The sequence below is a fragment of the Cynocephalus volans genome, chromosome 7 (genome assembly GCF_027409185.1).
Source record: "Cynocephalus volans isolate mCynVol1 chromosome 7, mCynVol1.pri, whole genome shotgun sequence".
Taxonomy (NCBI): Eukaryota; Metazoa; Chordata; class Mammalia; order Dermoptera; family Cynocephalidae; genus Cynocephalus; species Cynocephalus volans.
This window is the reverse complement of record NC_084466.1, coordinates 68,470,652-68,490,690: the sequence shown is the minus strand read 5'-3', so window position 1 is coordinate 68,490,690 and position 20,039 is coordinate 68,470,652. Positions and strand designations below refer to the sequence as shown.

General features: G+C 35.1%; 1 protein-coding gene across 6 annotated transcripts in view; it reads right to left on the bottom strand.

Moving 5' to 3' along the window:
• Nucleotides 1–20,039, bottom strand: part of RNASEH2B (ribonuclease H2 subunit B) — a 69,328-nt gene that overhangs the window by 2,108 nt on the left and 47,181 nt on the right. For 3 of the 6 annotated variants that reach the window (XM_063102573.1, XM_063102574.1, XM_063102571.1), the window contains 5 exons: nt 19,424–19,529; nt 16,951–17,032; nt 15,527–15,569; nt 11,528–11,608; nt 8,478–9,144 (listed from right to left, as the gene is read on the bottom strand). In XM_063102573.1, coding sequence (XP_062958643.1) covers nt 9,028–9,144; nt 11,528–11,608; nt 15,527–15,569; nt 16,951–17,032; nt 19,424–19,529 — 429 coding nt within the window. In that variant the 3' untranslated portion in view covers nt 8,478–9,027. Of the gene's footprint in view, nt 1–8,477; nt 9,145–11,527; nt 11,609–12,118; nt 12,206–15,526; nt 15,570–16,950; nt 17,033–19,423; nt 19,530–20,039 lie in introns of those variants that run through there. The other 3 variants (XM_063102576.1, XM_063102572.1, XM_063102577.1) reach the window with 3 other exon arrangements.

Here is a 20,039-nt window from a genome sequence, read left to right as displayed (position 1 = left end):
GGGCAGAAGGGAAGGCATCTGGGCGCTGCCACCTAAAATCTGCACAACCTCACTCTGACCATCTGTAAAACAGGGCACCGCCCCCTTTCCGGTCTACCTCAGAGAGTTGTTGTAAAGATCGAGTTAAATAATGGTATGTGATTGCTGTGAAAACAGTAAGTACTATTAAACACAGGAAAGAGCACTTTCGGTCAGTCTGATGGCACTGAGGAGTGTGCAAATCTGTGTGTAAAAAGGTGTATAAACCTAATCATTTCTTCCAATTATTCACACAAGGTCAAAGTCTGTGGACACCTTCCAGGCACCCTAAGAAAACATTCTTCAACTTGCCTCTCTAGACTAGGAGCTCTCTGTCTTCTGGGAGAGGTTCGACTGTGTGATGCACCTAACTCCTGAGATCCCAAAATCTGGATTAGTTCTGAGGAAGGGGTGTTTGAGAGAAAATATGAGGGTACTTCGAAAAGTTCATGGAAAGATTCATATTATCTTTTAATTCTATTTTTTGATGAACTTTTTGAAGTACCCTCATATGTGACAGAAGTCATGTTAGATCAGCTTAAGGAACAGAGAAAGCCAATTCCTGTGCTATGAGAAGAGGCTGTCTTTCCAATCTGGTGAAAAGGTGACTTCCTAGGCTGTAATAGAAGTCAAAGTTAGGGCCTTTGGAGAAATAGAATTTAATGTGGTAGACAGTCTGGGACTCAGAGGTTCTAAGTTCAAGTTCTAGCTCAGTTATTAATTAGCTGTGTGACCTTGGGCAAATAAGCTCATCTTGCCTTTTTCTACTGTAAAATAGGAGAAATAATATGACTTGTGCCATACAAGTATCGTTTGTGGAAGGAGTAAACACATAAATTCATGTGAAAGGTACTTAGAAAATTGCAAAGCACTTTGACAGTCTTTGTTATCACTCCAATAATTGTGCTCTTTTTTTTCTTTCCATTGCAAAGTCATGTAATCTTTGGAAAATGAGAAAAGAAAAAATACACACACACACACACACACACACACACACACACACACACACACACACACACACACACACACACACACACACACACACACACACACACACACACACACACACACACACACACAAAGCTGGTCTGAGTATTCCGGTGTATTTCCTAACAGACTTTCTTCCAGCGAAACAGATGAGATAATCCATCTACAGCTCTTGGTGGAGGGCCCAGTGCAGGGTCAGCATTCCACGAATGCCGACTCTAAAAGCACTTTCCTCCCAGGTGTAGAGGAGACAAGGCTCCCCAAGCACCAGCCATTGCAGGGAAGGACATAAAACCACTCGGAGACCTAGTGCCCTCTCACATGTGAATGTGGGCCAGCAATGCCAGTGATGTATCCACGGCTCCCAGAGTAAAGGCAGGACTGGGGCTACAACCAGGAACAATCAGCTACTTTAAATTGGTCTTTTTAGTATTGAAACACGGTTGATCATTCGAAGTCCTTTTTTCACTTCATTTACATTTTAAAGATTAAGATATCTGTTTACTATTGTCACAAGTTTGCATACAAAATAAGCAACACTGTACATTTAGTAACCAAGTGGGTACACTTTTAGTTTTTCACTTCCAGATTGCCTTTGAGTATTGCTAAGGCCCCAGATAAGAGAAATATGATCCTAGGAATGGACTGCAGCACACTACAAAATACAGCCGAACCAACAAAAGATAATTCCACTTGACATACACCTTAAACCTCATGGAGAAGGATCTCCTTTGGGGTGCAGAAGCAGATAGGCATAAACCTTAAAAGATGAAAGGCTTGAGAACTGAGAATACAAAAAAGATTGAAATTGGAGATAAATTAGATATACAAAAGGAAAGAATGTTGATAATATGGGATCTGTTTCAGAAATATGTATGGTTTGATGAAAAAGACAGAGGCTCTTGTGTGTGTGCTCAAGTGGTTTTACAGTTTGCTGAAATTTCTTGAAGCTTTCCCAAACTCAGCACATTAATCAAAAAGAAAAATGATGTAAGTAAAAGGAGCAAAGGGCCAAAGGATTTGAGCAAGCTAAAGTATCCTAATGTTTCATACAATAAAGTCTAAAAAGGCTCTAGTTTGAAATTCCTTAAAGAATTTGAAAGAACAGAATGTATAAGTGTAAACGTGCATCCATGCAGATAAGTGGGTATGTGTTTATGTTTGTGTGTGCTTATGGGTATATACATGTGTGTCTATGTATATGTGTATATATAAGCTCATATTGATTTGTTCCTAACATTATTCCCTAAAACAGCACTTGGCATGTGTAATACATTTTGTTTTTAATTTTTCAATTATTATTCAACCCTTAGTTATACTGCACATTGCAAGTGAGATTAGGATCTTCACCTTGGCATCAAAAGTATAATCAAATATGCAAGAAAAAAATTGCTGATTTCCCAAATTCCCATTTAACCTGTGGCTAAGTCATGACCTGAGCTCCTATTTAAGGCTCCTGGAAAGACAAGGACTTTAAAAAGACCAAATATATTCTCAAACATCAATAATTTAGGTTGTGGGCTTAATATAAATAATCTCTAAATGCCATGTTAAAGTGAATTATTAATATTAGCACAGCCACACAAATGTACACAATGTATAGTAGCTTCAGATCCTGTGACGCATAGATAAAATGACTGCAGTAAGTCTAGTGCAATCGAAAGACAGAAGAAAACCCACAGCTCTTTATCCAGAGACTGTAGCTACTTCATTTACTACCAGCATCATTAACATACAACTTTAAGGCTCATACAAGTTTTGAAGTAGTTTATGAATATGTCCTCACACTTCAAACACTAGAGCACCACAAAAACCCATTCTCAAATGAATCTTGAAGTTCTGGGTTCAGCTGTAAGGCTGCAGAGGACCCCAACATTGTACTGCAGAACACTTGTCTGAGGTGTCCAGTACAGACTGATTGATTGTTTGGTTAATTCTCTCATGAAACAAACATTTGTTGAAGGCCTACTCTGTGCTGCCCTAAATTAGCTGCTGGGTATATAATTGTGAACCAGTCAGGTAAGGTCCGATGAAGAGAGTGAGGCAGGAAAATGGGATAGAAAGTGACTGAGAAGGAGTGGGGTGGTGGCAGATGAGGGAGGTCAGGATTGGGTCTCTGAAAAAATGATTCTCGAGTAAGTGATAATGACAAGATGGAATCAGTCATGTGAAGATGCGAAGAGGGGTATAGAGACAAACCAGTCATACAAAGGCACCAATGTGGGAACAGCTTAGCATATTCAAGGACCAAAACAGTTGCCAAAAAACAGAACACCTTGAAAGACCAAGGTGAATAAAGAGCTTGACTTTGTCCCTCAGAAAAACACAATCAAGTCTCAACCAGTGAGGACACTGGTCAGATCATTCAACCTATCTGCCTATCATTTACTCAGCATTTACCTATTACATACTCTGTGCCCAGCACTGTGCAAGACACAAACATGAATAGTACCGAGTTCCTGCTGCTAATGAGCTTCCCTCTAATAAGGATGATGAGACAAGTGTTTAAGCAACCTTTCCTCTTATCCTTTGCCCTTTGGGTTGGGTGTTACTATCCTGGCTCCTAAGGTACCCTGCCTTACAACTATAGTTGTTGTGGGGATAAATGAGTTACTATATGTAAAGTGCTCAGATCAATGCCAAGCACATACATGCAATACAGTGTTTGTATTAGTTGTTAGTAGTATTAGGAAATGATCACATGGGAAACAGGATATTAGTATAGTTTAAAAGTATCTCAAAAACTGAGTGGCATTTTACAAAATAACTGACCAGTACTCTCAAAAGTGTCAAGGGCATTGAAAGACAAATAAATATTGAGAAACTCTTAGAAACTAGAAAACTCAGAGGAGATATCACAACTAGAAACATGATTGGATTCTAAAACAGAATAATGACATTGGTAGAAAGACAGCTGAAACTCCAATAAGGTTATAGATTAGCTAATAATAATGCATCACTGTAAAATTTCTAGTTTTGATCACTGTACTATGGTTATATAAGTTTTTAATATTGGGGGAAGCTGGGTGAAGGGTATATAAAACTTCTTTTTACTATTTTGGCAACGTTTTTATAACTTTAAAATTATTTCCAAATAAAAAAAGAAAGAAAGAAAAAAAAAAAGAGAGAGAGAGAGAGAAATAAACCCAGAAATAACACAGATGATGGGGCTAGCAGACAAGGACATTAAGCAGCTATTTGAATTATAATGAAGCATTTAAAGGAAAACACAAACATAATGAGGAGAGAAATGGGGAGACATAAAAAAGAATGGAATCATCTAGAACTGAAAATTAGTCTTTGCAATAAAAATTCACTATCTGAGATTAATAAAAGGTGACATACTACAAATCAAACTAAACTTGAGAATACAACAAGAGAAACTGTTTAAAAACAGAACATTAAAAAAAAAATGGAAACTAAGTGACAGAACCTGGGGGACAATAGCAAGTGGTATAGCATACTTATAATTGGAGTCCCAGAAGCTAAGGGGATGCAGAGAAAAGAAAGAAAAGAACAGAAAAATATTTTAAGAAATACTAGTCAGAAATTTTCCAAATTTGATAAAAAATTATAAAAGTTTCAAGAAGCTTAACAGCCCCCAAATAAGATATACACAAAGAAAACCACTTCAACACATCATAATGAACTTACTGAAAACTAATATTAAAAAAAAAAAATCTTAAGAGAAGCCAGTGAGAAGAGAACATATTTTATAAAGTGATAGAAATATAAGAATTATCATAGATGTCTCATCAGAAATTATACAAGCCAGATGACAAAAGCTCTTTGAAAGAAACAAAGAAATTAATAAAACTTTAGCTGAACTAATTGAGAAGACAAAAAAGAAGACAAAAATGACCAGTATCAGGTATGAAAGAGAGAACATCACTACAGATCCACAGACATTAAGAGGATAATAAAAATATGATGAAGAACTATGCCAATAAATTTGACAATCAAGGTGAAATAGGCACATTTCTTGAAAGACATAAATTACCAAAACTGGCCGCCTCAAAAGGAGAAAATTAGAATATCTCTGTATCTATTATAGAAATTAAATTAGTAATTAAAAACTTTCCCAGAAAGAAAACTCCATGCCCAAATGGATTAACTGGTTAATTCTGTCCAACATATAAGGAAAAATACAATACCAATTTCACACAAACTCTTTCAGAAAATAAGTGACAAAAGAATATTTCTCAACTCATTTTATTAGTCCAGTTTTACTCTGATAACAAAATCAGACAAAATAATTACAAGTCGAGACAACTACAGACCAATAGTCCTCATGAACATTTATACAAAAATTTGCAGCAAATATTAGGAAATAAAACCCCATGCTATATATTAAAAGAACAATACACTGTGGCCAAGTAGGGATATCTCAAAAATGAAAGGTTAGTTTAAAATTCAAAAACCAATCATTATAATTTACATGTTAAAAGATATTCCTTTAATAAGACAAACTATACGACCATGTCAATATAGGCAAAAAATTTTTGACAAAATTCAATACCTGTTTATGATAAAAACTCTCAGTGAACCAAAAATAGTAAAAAACTTCCTCAACTTGATAAAGGAATCTACAAAAAACCACACAGGTAGATATTGGTAGATATATGGATAGATTTAGAAATGTTGGCGTGAATATATAATGTGTATATGTGTGTGTGTACACATGATGCAAACACATACAAACAAATTTCCTCACTTTGGCCACTAAGCCATGACACACCAATAGTACTGAGCACACCTACTGCTTAGATCTTGGTTTCTAAATGCCATTCTCCACTAAAAGAAACCAGAGCTCTTTGGAAAAAAAGGCTGATTCAGGACTCAGGCAAGGAAAGTATAGCAAGAGCCTGCTGCATAAGAAAGGAAGTATTAAAGAATGATGAAAACATAACAAAAAGGTACAGGAGACAGCCTGAAGTGTCTGCCATTGGGCTTTTTGGTGCAATATGAACATTAAACTTATACAATAATAATAATATTATATAACCCAGTGGGCAAAATAAAAATCTACAAATCCGTATTGATATAAATGCATAAATGAATAAGTAAATGGAGAAGGGAAAGATCTTCCTTACAGAAGAATGCCAGCTGATAAATATAGAAGAAATGATTCAGTAGATTCTAAAACTAGTAAGTGAACATTTGATAAGAAATAGGTTATTTACAAAGTCCCAGAGTACTTACCCACAAATTACTTATTAATTACAAAGATAATCCATAATTCACAGTGGCTAAACCTGTGGACACCCTCTTAACTGAGGGATCGAAATTAGTTATTGCTGATATTAGGACTGCAACTCCTGATATGGAGCACTGAGAAAGACACATTGTTCCTTCTGTGGGTGCCCAAAGTGTATAACTTGAATCTAATCAAGAAGATGTACACAAAAGTGAGAAACTCTCTACCAAATAACTGGTCTGTACGCTGCAAGTAAGACAAAGAACGGGTGAGAAATTCTTCCAGATTAAAGAAAACTATAAGAACGGCACAAAATCTCCAGTGTTAGTTTTACCTATGATACCTCTTAGATGAAAGGCCAACATAATTCTAACACTAAAACCTAAGAGCAACATTGCTTTTGAATAATAGAAGCCTAGATTTGACAAAGGCTAAACCAGATAAGGAGCATCCAATATACTAACCTTTATTGACTGCCGGGGAGGGTTTGCTGCAGGAACTCAAGTAGAGTTTAACAGCAGTAAACCTCTAGAGTCATATCACTAGATGCCAAAAAGATATCTGATAACCAACACCAATTACTAATTTGAACTCTAAGGAAATTAAGTATAAAAGGAAATATCAAAGATGGATATACTTTATCACATTGACAACAGCTAGTGTTAGAATTAATGGTACAGCCTATTAATAAAATCACAAATTAGACAAGGATGACTATTATTATTACTCTTTAACACTGTTCTAGATATTCTAGCTCATATAATATGATATAAAAGATATAAAAGAGATATAATTATTAGAGAGGGTTGCATGCACAATTTTTTAGAAGATCACATACTTTATCATGTATGGAAAATGTATGATGAACAAATAGAAAATTTTTAGTTTAATAGTTAGTAATTGGTTATTTAAAAGATAAGTGTATAGAAATGTGAAACTTTACCATGAATAGTCCTAACTGAAAAACAATTCCATTAATAGCAACAAAAATATCTAGACATACTCCTAAAAAGAAATATCTAAAATCTATATGAAGAGGAAGAACCAAATATTAGTTGAAACGTATAATTAGAATTTAAGTAAATACAGGAAAACATTATGTTCCTGAATAAAAACACTAAATTTTATAAAGACGTCTGTTTTTCCCAGAATAATTTATGGGTCTAACAAAATCTCAATAAAAATCTCACTGGAACATACTCATAGATCCTGAAAAAATAATCCTACAGATCAAGTGGAAAAACAAACTGATGAGAAAATATTCACATTATAGCTTTATCTCACAGCATATTTAAATAAAAATGGTCTAGATGACTTAAGTAATTAAACATAATACAAAAATTTTACTAGAAAATTAGCTAAAAATTAGAAGAAAGTAAAAGTGTTGGTTAACTTTCCTATAAGAGGAAATATCTTTCTAAGTATAACATCTATGTAAAGGAAAAATTTAACTTATTTTCTTTTTAAAAGGCTAAAGTTTCTCGGTAGAGTGCGGTGCTGATAAAAGGCTAAAGTTTATTTATGCATATCTATATAAAAACTAAAAACATCTACATGTCAAAAAATCATAAACAAAATTAAAGGCAACTACACATCAAGAAAATAAATTTACAGTGAACACGGTGAACAAAAATTAATGTCCTTAAGTTACAGAATATTTTAGAGTCAATAAGAAAAATGCTGACACACCAGTCATTTAACAAAGGACATAAACAGACAATTCTCCATAGGATAACTATCAGTAAACACGAAAACATGTTCAACATCATCACTAATCAGGGAAATGTGAATTAAAACCATAATAAAATATCTTTTTCCACTTATTTATGAAAATAACATTCAAAGCTAACAAGGTGGCATTTAAAAAGATAACTCACACCCACCCACTATTTGTTAGAGTATAAGATTCTATAACCTTTTTATAAAATGAATTCCCACAAATATATATTTAAAAAATTTATTCTTAAACCATTAAGCCTGAATCTTAGATCCATTCTAAGAAAACAAGAGGTGGACAAATATTTACATATAATCTGATTCTTCAAACAGTGAGGATTTGGAAATAATCTAAATGTCCAGAATAGAATCATGGTTATTAAATAACCAAATACTTGAATAATTGAAAATCCTACTGTTATTAAAAAGCATATTTATGAAGAGTACTTAGTAACCTTGAAAAATGCTCACAAACTCATACTATCAAAAAAATTATAAAATTACTATTATAATTTTTTTAAAAAATGTATATTATTTTTGGGTAATGAAAAGTTGGGGGATTACATTTTTTTGTTTTATAATTTTCTCTATTTTCTATAAAGAAACACAATTCCACAAAGAATTCATAAAAACAGAAAAATACCATTAAACAAAAGATTTATCAATAACTAAAGTCTTTTAAAAAGTAGTAATTTTGTTATCCGGTTTCTATCAATATATTGAAGGCCACGTTGCTATCACTACTGTGTGGCAAAGTTGAATGAAACAACAGACATATGCTCCAATATTGTACAGGTCATTTATTGAGAAAATTGGGACGCTATTATATGTTAAATTCTCCTCACATGATTACTTTTCATTATGCCAAACAATACTCCAAAGGCCACAAGCCATGCAGTTACATTATTACTTTCTCATATTTTGTTCAGGAACACAAAAATCAAATACAAAGAAATGTTCAAGTGAATTTTGGAAAGTCACTGAAAATTGCATCTTTTTTTCCCCCCAAATGTGGTGATTAAGGATCAGGAAGTCCAGTAGCATGGAGGAAGGATGGAAATGAAACATGTAAAAAGCAAATATTTTTGCTATATTTCATTTTCAAAATTTCAAATCTTTCCAGTTTTTTTTTTATTTTTTGCACCAAAAAAGGTATCAATACTTTTCATTCCACTCTTGTCAACTTTAGCCAAAGCCTTTTGAGCTGCAGACATTTTGCTATTTTTCTGTTGAAGAAAATAAGAGAAAAAAACTGTTACAAATGTAACATTTGTAAATCATACTTGCAAATCAAATAAGACTGTGCATGTCTTAAGTCTCATTAAGCGAAGTAAGTGTCCACTACTACAATGCTTCATAAGGAAGGAGTGAAAAAAAGTTCTGATTTCTATTCAGAATTCAAACCTAAGAGACAGAATATATTAAAAGAGGTGGAAGACACGGCCGCCTTCTAAGGAGTGGAATGTTACAACCAATGGTTCACTTTTGGGGAATAATTCTGGGGGATGCATTAAGTGTAATAACTCTAACAATGGAACTGACACAGCCGCATATTACCACATGATGAATAATTCACACCAACTTACCATCTGATTTTACTCATTCTCTCTATGAGAAACCAAGGACAATCCTACCATATTCAAAATATGACCTGTACTGCAAAGCATCCCACACCAGCAGGGTAGTGGCACCATTTTTCCTCCAACGAAGAAATACTTTCCAAAAGCTGACCTCAAATAATTTTGCCCTGTACATTTCTATCTCTTCCTGGTCATCGTATTTTTTTCCCCCATGTCCTATAAAAAGCACTAGCAGAAACTAAGTAGCAGCTGATTTTACTTTGATGCATCACAATTTATTCAGAAGAAGCATAAATGATGGGAATCAGCAAAGAAAAAAGTCATGTGTCTCCCTGGGATCTGGAAGACAGAGTTGTTGCCAATGCATCTTTTAAGGACACGGTATATGACTCCAGCAATCTTTCTTTTCACATTTAGTAACTTATAATTTAGTAGGCTTATTTTTTGACTGGATTGTGAAAAGTGACAGTCTCTTTCAGACAAGATATCCCATGCATTTAACTGCCATCCTGGTCCAACCCTCTTCTTTCACTGATGCTATGCCCAAGTGGATACAGTGGGAAGCAGCATTTCCATAGAAGAGTGGAACAGAAAGATTGATCTCAGAGAAACACAAAATGTCCCTGTGTACATAGAGCATTGAGATAACTAGCTATTTATATTATATTATGTGCCCTAATAAATCACATATAGCTGAAAGAATAAAATTTATAAAAAATGTTAAACTAAGGGGAGTATTATTAAAACTTAAGTGGAAGTTAACTCATCTTGGGATGGGCGAGGCCTTCCTAAGCATAAAATCAATGGAAAACTCATAAAGAAAAATAATTTCTATACTTAATCTTCAGAAAAATTTAACACTGTTAGAAGATCAAATAAAAGGGCTAAACACATTTGTATCCTATATGTCATAAAAAGTGTAAATAGCCTTAATTGAGAATGAACTGTTACACATCAACAGAAAAACATTACTATCTCAACATAAAAACAGACAAAGGGCATGAACTGATAATTTGCAAAAATGGAAATGGGCAATAAGCTTTTGGAAAAACAACTAACCTTTCTAGTTAAAGAAATGTAGCCTAATTTGACAGGCAAAAAAAATTTAAGAATAAAAATAATACTCAATGCTGTCAAATGCAAGGTAAATACTCATTGACAGTAATATCCATACTTGGGAAGACAAATTTCTACTACATTTTTGGAAAGTATTTTAGCTATACATATTTCAATTATCATGAAAGAGCTCATGTTCTCTAAGTTCTTACTCTTAGTTCTAAATTGTGTCTAGTGAAACAATCAGAGATGCAGACTGTGAATTAGAATGTCTATCATTTCGTTAAAATAAAAAATTAAAAAATCAGAAATAACCTGTATGTCCAAAAATCGGGGAATGATTAAATAAATGTAATGAAACAGAGTAACATACATGATTGAATATCATGAAACTATGAATAATTTTTCAAAGAATATTTAATGATATGTGAGCATTTTCACAATATAATGCTAAATGAAAAAGGGCAGAACCAAAACCTGTGTGTTATAATGCCAATTTTAAAAGCTACATATGTATTTATGATGCATGTGTAAGATGAAATTTAGTAAGAAATGCTACCAAAATAACATTTGCCAGGGTGAATGCAGAATGGTGGAGTTATTAATAATTTCTGTCATCACCATAATTTCTAGGAAGTTCTAGGCAGAAGAGTTGGCAAAAAATTACCTGTAGAGGCCCCCTCCCTTCCCACCCTATCATCCTAAGAACACACAGCAAAATGCCTGCCCTCCCTGCAAAAGGCACACCTTTGCTAAGTATGTTGCTTATCTTTGATTCATAAAAAGTCTTCATTGCTTAATATTTCCATTGTCATGCATAATTTTGAGTTAATTAAGTCACAGAAATGCAAGTTAGTAATCCTTCCTGGTACCTATTGTAATCATGATCAAACACGCGAGTGTTCCTGGATGTGTTCAGGCAGCATCGCACACTGAGTACGGGCAGTATGCCACTACACTTAGATGCACATACCTTTTCAGTCTTCAAATCTTTAGTGTTAAACTTAGTGTAATCTTCTTTTGCTTCTACAGGCCCATCTGATAACTTTATTTTCTGCAATGTTAGAGCAGTGAAGTGGTGTCAAAAGTCACCTTGACACTTAACATCAATTCATTAAAAAAATCTGACATGTGCAATTTGGACCCACATAGAGGCCAAATGGAGCAGCAGACCCAGCAAAGGGTTTGGTGTTTACAGGATCCTTCACATTTTCCCAATATCTAGGGAATTAAGCTACACATCACTTCTGAGAAGCCACCTCGGTGATGGTATAATACGACTAGGTAAGTACAGGATCCAGCCCCTCAGCCAGTCTAGCAATACTAAACACACGCTTTGAATGTGTCAGGTACAGTGGGCTCTAGGTGACTGCTAATTTCAAGAACAGTGGTGGGGGTAAATACAGGCACAGAAGCAAATGATGAGAATCCCCTCTCGGGGGCCCAGATGTCCAGCCAGAACCCACATTTCATTCACCTCCTGGGCTGGTTGAATGTCCTTTTTATAAATACAGGGGCAGCAATATTCAATTATTAACATCTTTGCATACCTTCATGTCCTTACCTCCTTTCAATTCAATGATCTCATTTTACCCACACAAGAACAACCTTGCGCAGCAAGCAGCCAGCAGGAAAGGGAAGCACAGAGAGGCTAAAATGAACAGCGAAAGTGGCCTACTGTCAAAATTTCACTTAATATTTTCACCTTTCACATGAGCATTTTGCTCCAGTGAATGTGAGAATCTCGTCAAGAGCTAGACTGTGGCCTCAATGATCATAATATAGAAGAAATCGTGCCATGCTTATTATGTAAAAGGTAAAAGAGCAGGGCAGATAAGTCTTGTCGTTCAACATGGAGAACTGACTACATGGCAATCAAAACTCAGATTTTTACAGATCTTCAAGCTCTTTGTGGAGACAGTGGGTTGACAAGACCCCACATGGGTCGACCCTAGGAAATATAGACTTGTCCCAGCTTCATTCTTCATGCCCCTGCTTTTGCCGAACAAAGAACTGGTAGAGGTGGTGCTAAAAGATGTCACAGCCTGCATAATCCAAGGGGATAAAACAAAATGTCTCTAAGTTCTTTGCTGTTAAAAAACAGGGGGACATCCTAGGAATACATAACATGATGTGGGAAAACTTTTCCTGGCTACACAACAACCTCTAGCAAATGAATCATCAAAAGAAAAGGACTAGTTTATTACATGTGAACTACCTACCAGCACAAAGAGAACGTATACCCGCAATTTTCTTAAAAATACATGTTTCTATTTAAATTAAGACAGCAAAGGGTATTAGGTGATGCATATTTTTACTAGAGAAGTATCTTCATCCAGGAGAACAGAACTTGTAGCTAACCATGCTGAGGGCTATAATAGTTTCAAACACAAAAAGCTTGAAGTTACAAAAAGCTTCTCTGTGGCAAAATGTTCCTAACACAGATGTCATCATAAACACTTGGGCATTATTCTCTTTTCAAAGATAATTCACGTGATAATTCACAGATAAAAAAAACATTCATGGTAAGAGCTTAAGATGAAAGGTACTTCCGTATGAATATAAAACATTTAATAAGAGGACTGACTCGATGAGGTGTTTTAATAGTTCACTACCAAACAAGACACCAGTTATAAGTGCTTATTTCAAAAAAAAAAAATAACTGTGGTAGCCTATGCACATAACTAGTTTTTATGTTATTCCCAGTACATTGTTGAATATATTGGGAAAAAACAGGATTATAACATTTACTGATATTTTTGCTATTTAAAAGCCCAAATCACTATGGATTTGAGGGAATGTTTCAGCAGAAATAGACAAGTGGCTAAGAAAGACTGTAACAAAGGGTATGACTAAATGGGTACAGTTCTGGAAAGAGAAGAACAACAGAGTATCACAGGGATTAATGTCAGGACCGGTTTTATTCTCATAATGATTTGGAAAAGGAACTCAGGAACGTCTCCAAACCCACTGGCTGCATTCTGCTCTGCTAGCTGACAGTGACAAATTCGAAAGACTGAAGGGGGTGAGGGTTGGAAGCTGAGCTTCAACAAAGGGAAACATATGATAGTAAGGGAAAATAATGTAAAACCGATTAAGGATGACAAGCTCCATGCTATCGATTGCAACCTAGATACAAGATACCAAAAGGCCCCTCTAATACATATCCTGGAAATAAGAAACTATATTACTGTAAAAATCAGTCAAATTCTGGACATAGACAAGAAACCTAGCAGCAGACATATCCGATGCTTGTTTAAACTATGGTACATCACACACTACAGTTTGTAAAGTGTACACCAGAACCCTAGAAAGACACACAGGGCAGGAGAAGACCTCCAAAAGCAACTAAAATAATCCAGGAGATGAGGCTAAGGTTTAGAAGGAACAAGACGCTGAGATCTAAATAAGGCCTCGGCAAACTGTGACCCATGGGCCAAATCCAGATGGCCTCCTGTTTTTATAAACGAAGTTTTATTGGAACATGGCCATGCTAATTAGTTATGTATTATCTGTGGCTATTTTCACACTACAACAGCAAAGTTGAGTAGTTGAAACAGAGACCATCTGCTTCAGGGAACCTAAATATTTACTATCTGGCCTTTACAGAGTTTGCTGATGACCCCTGATCTAAATCATAAATGACAAAATCACAAACCACTTAAATTTTGGAAATTAAAATATGAAAACAGAAAACTGGACAGAGAATTAACTTATGAAATTCATTACTCCAGAAGGTATCAAAGACTAAAGCCTCCAAGAATAGGTCTAGATCAATTCATGAATGTCTCTAAGTTGCTAAGGAAGAAAGACATTGGGAGAAAGGAATATGCTTATTTTTTGGAGGGAGAAATAAGAAACAAACACTTTCAGAGCACTTACCCTCTTAGTTACAGCAACACGATTACGTCTCTCTGTGTGCCCTAGAGCTACTGCCAGAGATTAACTACCAGACTGGAAGATACGGGGGTCTTAGAATGGTCCTTCTAGATCTTACAGCAACTGACTTCTGCCCAGTGCTATTCTTTAAGAGAATAGAATAAGCACCTCCTTTGACAACCTGCTGAACATGGCTCCAAACTAACATTGAATGTTTTTGGAGCCAGGACCACTTCCAAACAGGATGTGATACAAAAAAATCCTGAGCATCTTGGCCACGTGGAAGGCAGAGGAATGAATGCAGGGGTTAAGGAAAGTTGTTTAACATCTGTGACACGTGCACGTTACATTCTCAAGGCATCCTTTACTTTGCTGGCTGGAGAATGACCTCACTGACAAGCTGGTGCAGGTGTTCATTTCCCTGTCTGGAAGCAGCACTTCCTCGTCTGAGATCTGGCCTGGACCGAGGGATGCTACAGTTTACAATCAGGTGTGGTTTATGACTGGCTTCTCTGTCCTCTGGATCTGGGAAATAAACACTCTGCAGAAGAGCTGTGGGTGGCAGTTTGAGAATGTCTGGAAGAGGACATGGTTTTCCACAAATGGATAAAGATTACACACAAATTCGTTGATCATCTCAAATTCAAAAAAAAAAAAAAAATGTGGTCAACCTAGCTCAAAGGATCCTTTGTGTTATAAAAATCAGGCTCTGTGTACCTTTCTGCCAGTGACGATTAGATTTGGCAAAACAAGTTTTAGTTATACAGAGAGTATTCTGGATGATTAATAAAGTTAATTAAATGATCTAGCTAACTCAAGAAGGTTTAATTATATATCAATAGTATTTTTACAGAGGTATCTTACTAAAACCAATTCACAGGTTATCTTGGCACTTTATTTACCACGTAGGTAAAATCTACAAAAATAAAAAATAGTGACTGAGAGCCCAGTACAATCTTTATTTCACACAGCATCACTCTGTGCAAGATGGATTTAGCATGCTTTAAAATACACTAGAACAAACTAAACTCATGTGCTAAATGTGTAATATTTCTCCAAGTCCCCCAAAGATATCTTAGTCACAGCTTCTTACCTTTGATGGAGGGTTTGGCAATGAAGCTGAAGGTTCTGGAAGCCTAAGGAAGTCAAAAATAAAAATAATAGTTACGGTTTTTCATAGATAAGCAAATAGAAAGACTGGGCCAACTTAAGGCTTAGTCCTCTTTTTCGTCTTACAGTTTTACCTCTGTATATCCTACTGTTCAGTAACCTCAGGGTAAAGAATAAAATTTCTCTAAATAAATGGATCTTCATTTTGCTACTTAATTCTTTGTACTAGAATTGTCTGAAATAAAAAATAAAAGTAGAACTCATTCGTTGAAATGTGGTTGCTTTTCTTGAGCCTCCATACATTTGTGTTCTGGTGTTAGGAGTATTTTTCCTTCATAAATGATGATGCTAGCATATATTTAAAAGTGGAAATTATTTTAACTGTTAACAAAAAGCCACACAAACTCTACCTTTTCTTCCATAAAGAGAAATTTAATTGGCATATCTTTATCCCAAAATCTTTAACCAAAACTTAAAAATTTCAGTGGCAAAACTTAAAAATTTCAGTGGAAAGAAAAGACTCTATATAAATAATGGAGTGCAAAAACATAAGGTCTCTAATAACACAAGCGGCTAAGAAATCCAGGGAAATATTAAACAGAAGGATATGATTATCAGTTTAGAGCTGGCTTTCAACACACTTTAACTACTGCTGAAACCAGTTTCCACTAACATTTTAAAGTAGTGCCTATGGAATCTGCTAAATACAGCAACTATATCAATTATCTATTATGAATCAGAGGAGAAAAATAATAAGGATCAGGAAAAGCTATTAAATCATCTCACACATAAAATCTTAACAATTGTTAAAATCAAGAAAATAAACTCATTTTTTCAACAAAAGTAAAGTCTTTATATTAAATTAAAGATCTTTATAAAGGAAGGAATACAAATCAAACATTCTTAAAACCTTTCTTTCATCCCTCAGGAACACAGATCGCGTTTCACGTTACCTTGAGTTCCAAGCACTCAGTGTAATAAAGGTAATTAGTGAACATCTAAAGATGATAGTGGAAATAGTACAAAACCTTTAAACACAAATTTCAAAAATATTCTACATGCCATCTACTCTTTCCTTCTCTTCTTTCTTTCTCTTAAAATGATCACAAAGAACCAAAGCAGTTTGTCTCAATGGGGATAAAATTTTAACAGTTTATCCTCTAAAATCAAACCAAGCTATAATTCCAATCCTAACACTCATTAGTTCTGCAATCAACATCCACCAAATTAATCCATTTCAGTTGATTTATATGAAAAATCACCTCCAAACTATAGTGTATATGACATAACTCAAGAATGATCTCTTATCACAAACAGTGACATGATAAGCCATGAAGAAACACTATCGCTGGGGCAACCAAGAAGCACAAAGGTGCTTAATCATTACTGAAGATGGACATCACTTACTTTAAGTATTTAGATAAATCATCACTTAATTCTTTAGGGAGGTAATCAGATATCAGGCCATGGGCATAACAAATATAATCCTCTGAAAGAGACAAAAAGAAAGGTAAAAGAAAAAAATGAATAATAATTATTTTGGTTTTCCAAATTCTGGCTCTATCTGGCTTTAGGAAACTCACTTTTTAAGCTCTAGCCTCAGTTTCCTCACTTGTAAAAGGGGGTATTAATATTAATCTGTCAGACTAGTGGGGTGACATGATGGATGAGAGATGACATAGGATGATATCAAATATACGAAAGGATAATCCAAGTAAAACATAGCAGATGCCCACTAAATTACAGTAAAAACAAAAACTCAGGGTTGCTTTCTTAGTTGAGGCCGTTGAGCACAAATACAGTTCAAAAATCAGCTGTAACAATATGAAATATCCATACTTTTTTTAAAGGCTAATCTTTTTTAAGTCGCTTCAATACAGAACAAATCTAATTATTGAACAGTAATGAGCACGAGCATACTCATTTAAAGAAATAACATATTATGATGTTTCCCTACTAAATATTTGTTTTATAAGATACTGAACATATACTCCCAAACTAATAAAATGCCTTTAAAAAACAAAACAACTAACTCAGCAGAATGTATAATCATTAATTCTAAAGCATCTGGATCCTCAGTACTAAACTGCAGCTCTGCTATCAATTAAATACAGTTACACGAGACAATAAAATCTATTTCAAACCCTGTTCCTAACTCAGTATTTTATGTAGAATACGAAGGGATAATCAAAGTTAATCATAAGATGGGATAACCATATGGAGATTTAAACTACCAAAAGCAGACCTCAGGTTTGCCGCTAGGATATTAATTCACTTCCTTTTTTCCTCTTTTTTCAGCCTTCAAGCTGAAGTAACAATTTGCCTCAGCGTTACTTAGAAGATGAATGCCGTCTGGTGACCACCTGATCTCAAAGTCTTTAGTAAGAGATTTTCACTGTTAATGTAGAATTGAGAGTTATCATTGGACCATTCTTAAAATGTGCTCGTGGTTCTGGGTAAGTAATTATCCAATGAGTCATGACTAGACAAAGAAACCTATTTTAAGAAAGCCAACATATAGTTCATTTGCTGCTTCTGGTCCCATACCAAGCTAAAGATCTAAGAAAAGGAAACAGTGTAAAGCTTGCTTTATGGCTGGGACACTAAATGGTAATACAGCCAAGCCCAGAACCTTAGACGTACATTTTAGGTAGAAGCACTGAACTCGGAGCAGAAGACCTCACTTACTGGCTAGGATAAGCCATCTACCTCTCTGAGACCACAGTTTTCCATTTTTAAAGTGAAGGGATCTATTTAAATAACCTCTAATATCCCTTCTCCTACTTAAAAAAAAAATCTGTGGTTTTATTGATCTATCTGTCCATCCATCTATCCATCCATCCATCCATCTGACTCAATCCCTCTTCTTTTGTTAAAGCCAATGAAAGACACTGACAGCTGATAAACTCAGTATGGCAAGGGCGCTGTTCACCACTCTCAAAAGGGCAGTAGCTAACTATGTGTATGTACAAGGTGTCATAAGGTAGATTTCTACAAATCAAAGACTGCCTGAATTACCATCAATCACAAACAGGCCCCTGTTCCTAGTTTTTATATTTTTTAATGGCTAAGCCAGATATTTCAGTTATATACCCAGAACAAGAGAATTCTGAATTGGACCATAAGGTCAGAATAATTTCTGTTCCACCAATTGAGAATGTTAATTGCATTACATAACTATTTTTATTCCACTATATATATAAAAATAAGAGGACACTACACTGGAAAAAGCAAAAGAATGTACCCTAATAACCTAAAAGAAAAAAAAAAAACTGGAAAGTGAACCAATTTTTATCTAAAATCAAAATCTTGAGAGCAATCTTAGGAAATACGCTTCCTGAGAACAAGATGCAAAGAGATGCAGCCCACTGAAAACCCTGTGCCATAGGAATAGTACAACAAAAAGGTTAGGCGTGCGGGCTAAGAGTAGAAAAGCTCCATTAGTGACTCAGCTTTGCCATTTACTAGTTGTGTGACTTTGGACAGGGCCTCAAGACTGTTATGAGACTTACTGGGAGGGTCAGACGAGATCATGTTTGTATACTGGCAACTTAGTAAAGGGCCTGGCACATAACACACCCTGAATAAATGATAGCCACGGTGGATAGGGTTGTTATTACTATTAGTGTAAAATAACTATTTGCTGAATGAATGATTTAAGTTTCAGTTAATAACAGAAGTGACCTATGTAGAAATACTACTGTTCTTGACTCTGAAATAAGATGCATACCTGCCACAGATCTATGAGAACACTGGCAAGAACATGAAGCTTCTGTGAGATTTTAAAATCCTGAGATCCTAAGATGTATCCTAAGATAGGCATTTACACATAAGAACTTATTCCAGACAAAAGTCATTTCTGATGGAATGATTTACTTACCTTCCTTGTCACTGGACACCTGGTCACCAGAGAAAAATGCAGTTGACTGTACCCGGGCACTGACATTTACCTTATTGGTTTTTAATGCTGCAATAGTTTGATTAACCTATGGAGTAACCAAAATAGAAAAGTCAGGGTATTTTCAACTTAACTTTAGAAATCCATGATTCTCCAAATGGCCCTCAATCCATTTAAGATCTGGGAAGAAGTATTTGAGCAACTAGAAATATCTTCACCAGATATCAGAAGATGAGAAATGGCACACTGGGAGAAAGGTTGAGTGGCAGCAACATTTCTGGATGATCTCAATACATGGACTTCCTAAGTCCTACACACTGTGAGAGGCAGCATATTGTGGTGATTGAGAGCACTGACTCTGGAGTCAAGCTGCTTGGGTTTGCTCTGTGACCATAAGCCAGTTACTTAACCTCTCTGTGCCTCTAGCTGTGAAATGGACATAAAAATAGTACCTACCTCATAGGACTGTTGTGAGGATTAGATAGGCTAATATATGTAACCCCCTTATAATAAAACCCAGCACAAATTTTTTATGTAATAATTTTCTAAACAGAATAAATAATAAAAACTTCCCACTTCCTGTGAAACATAACAAGTA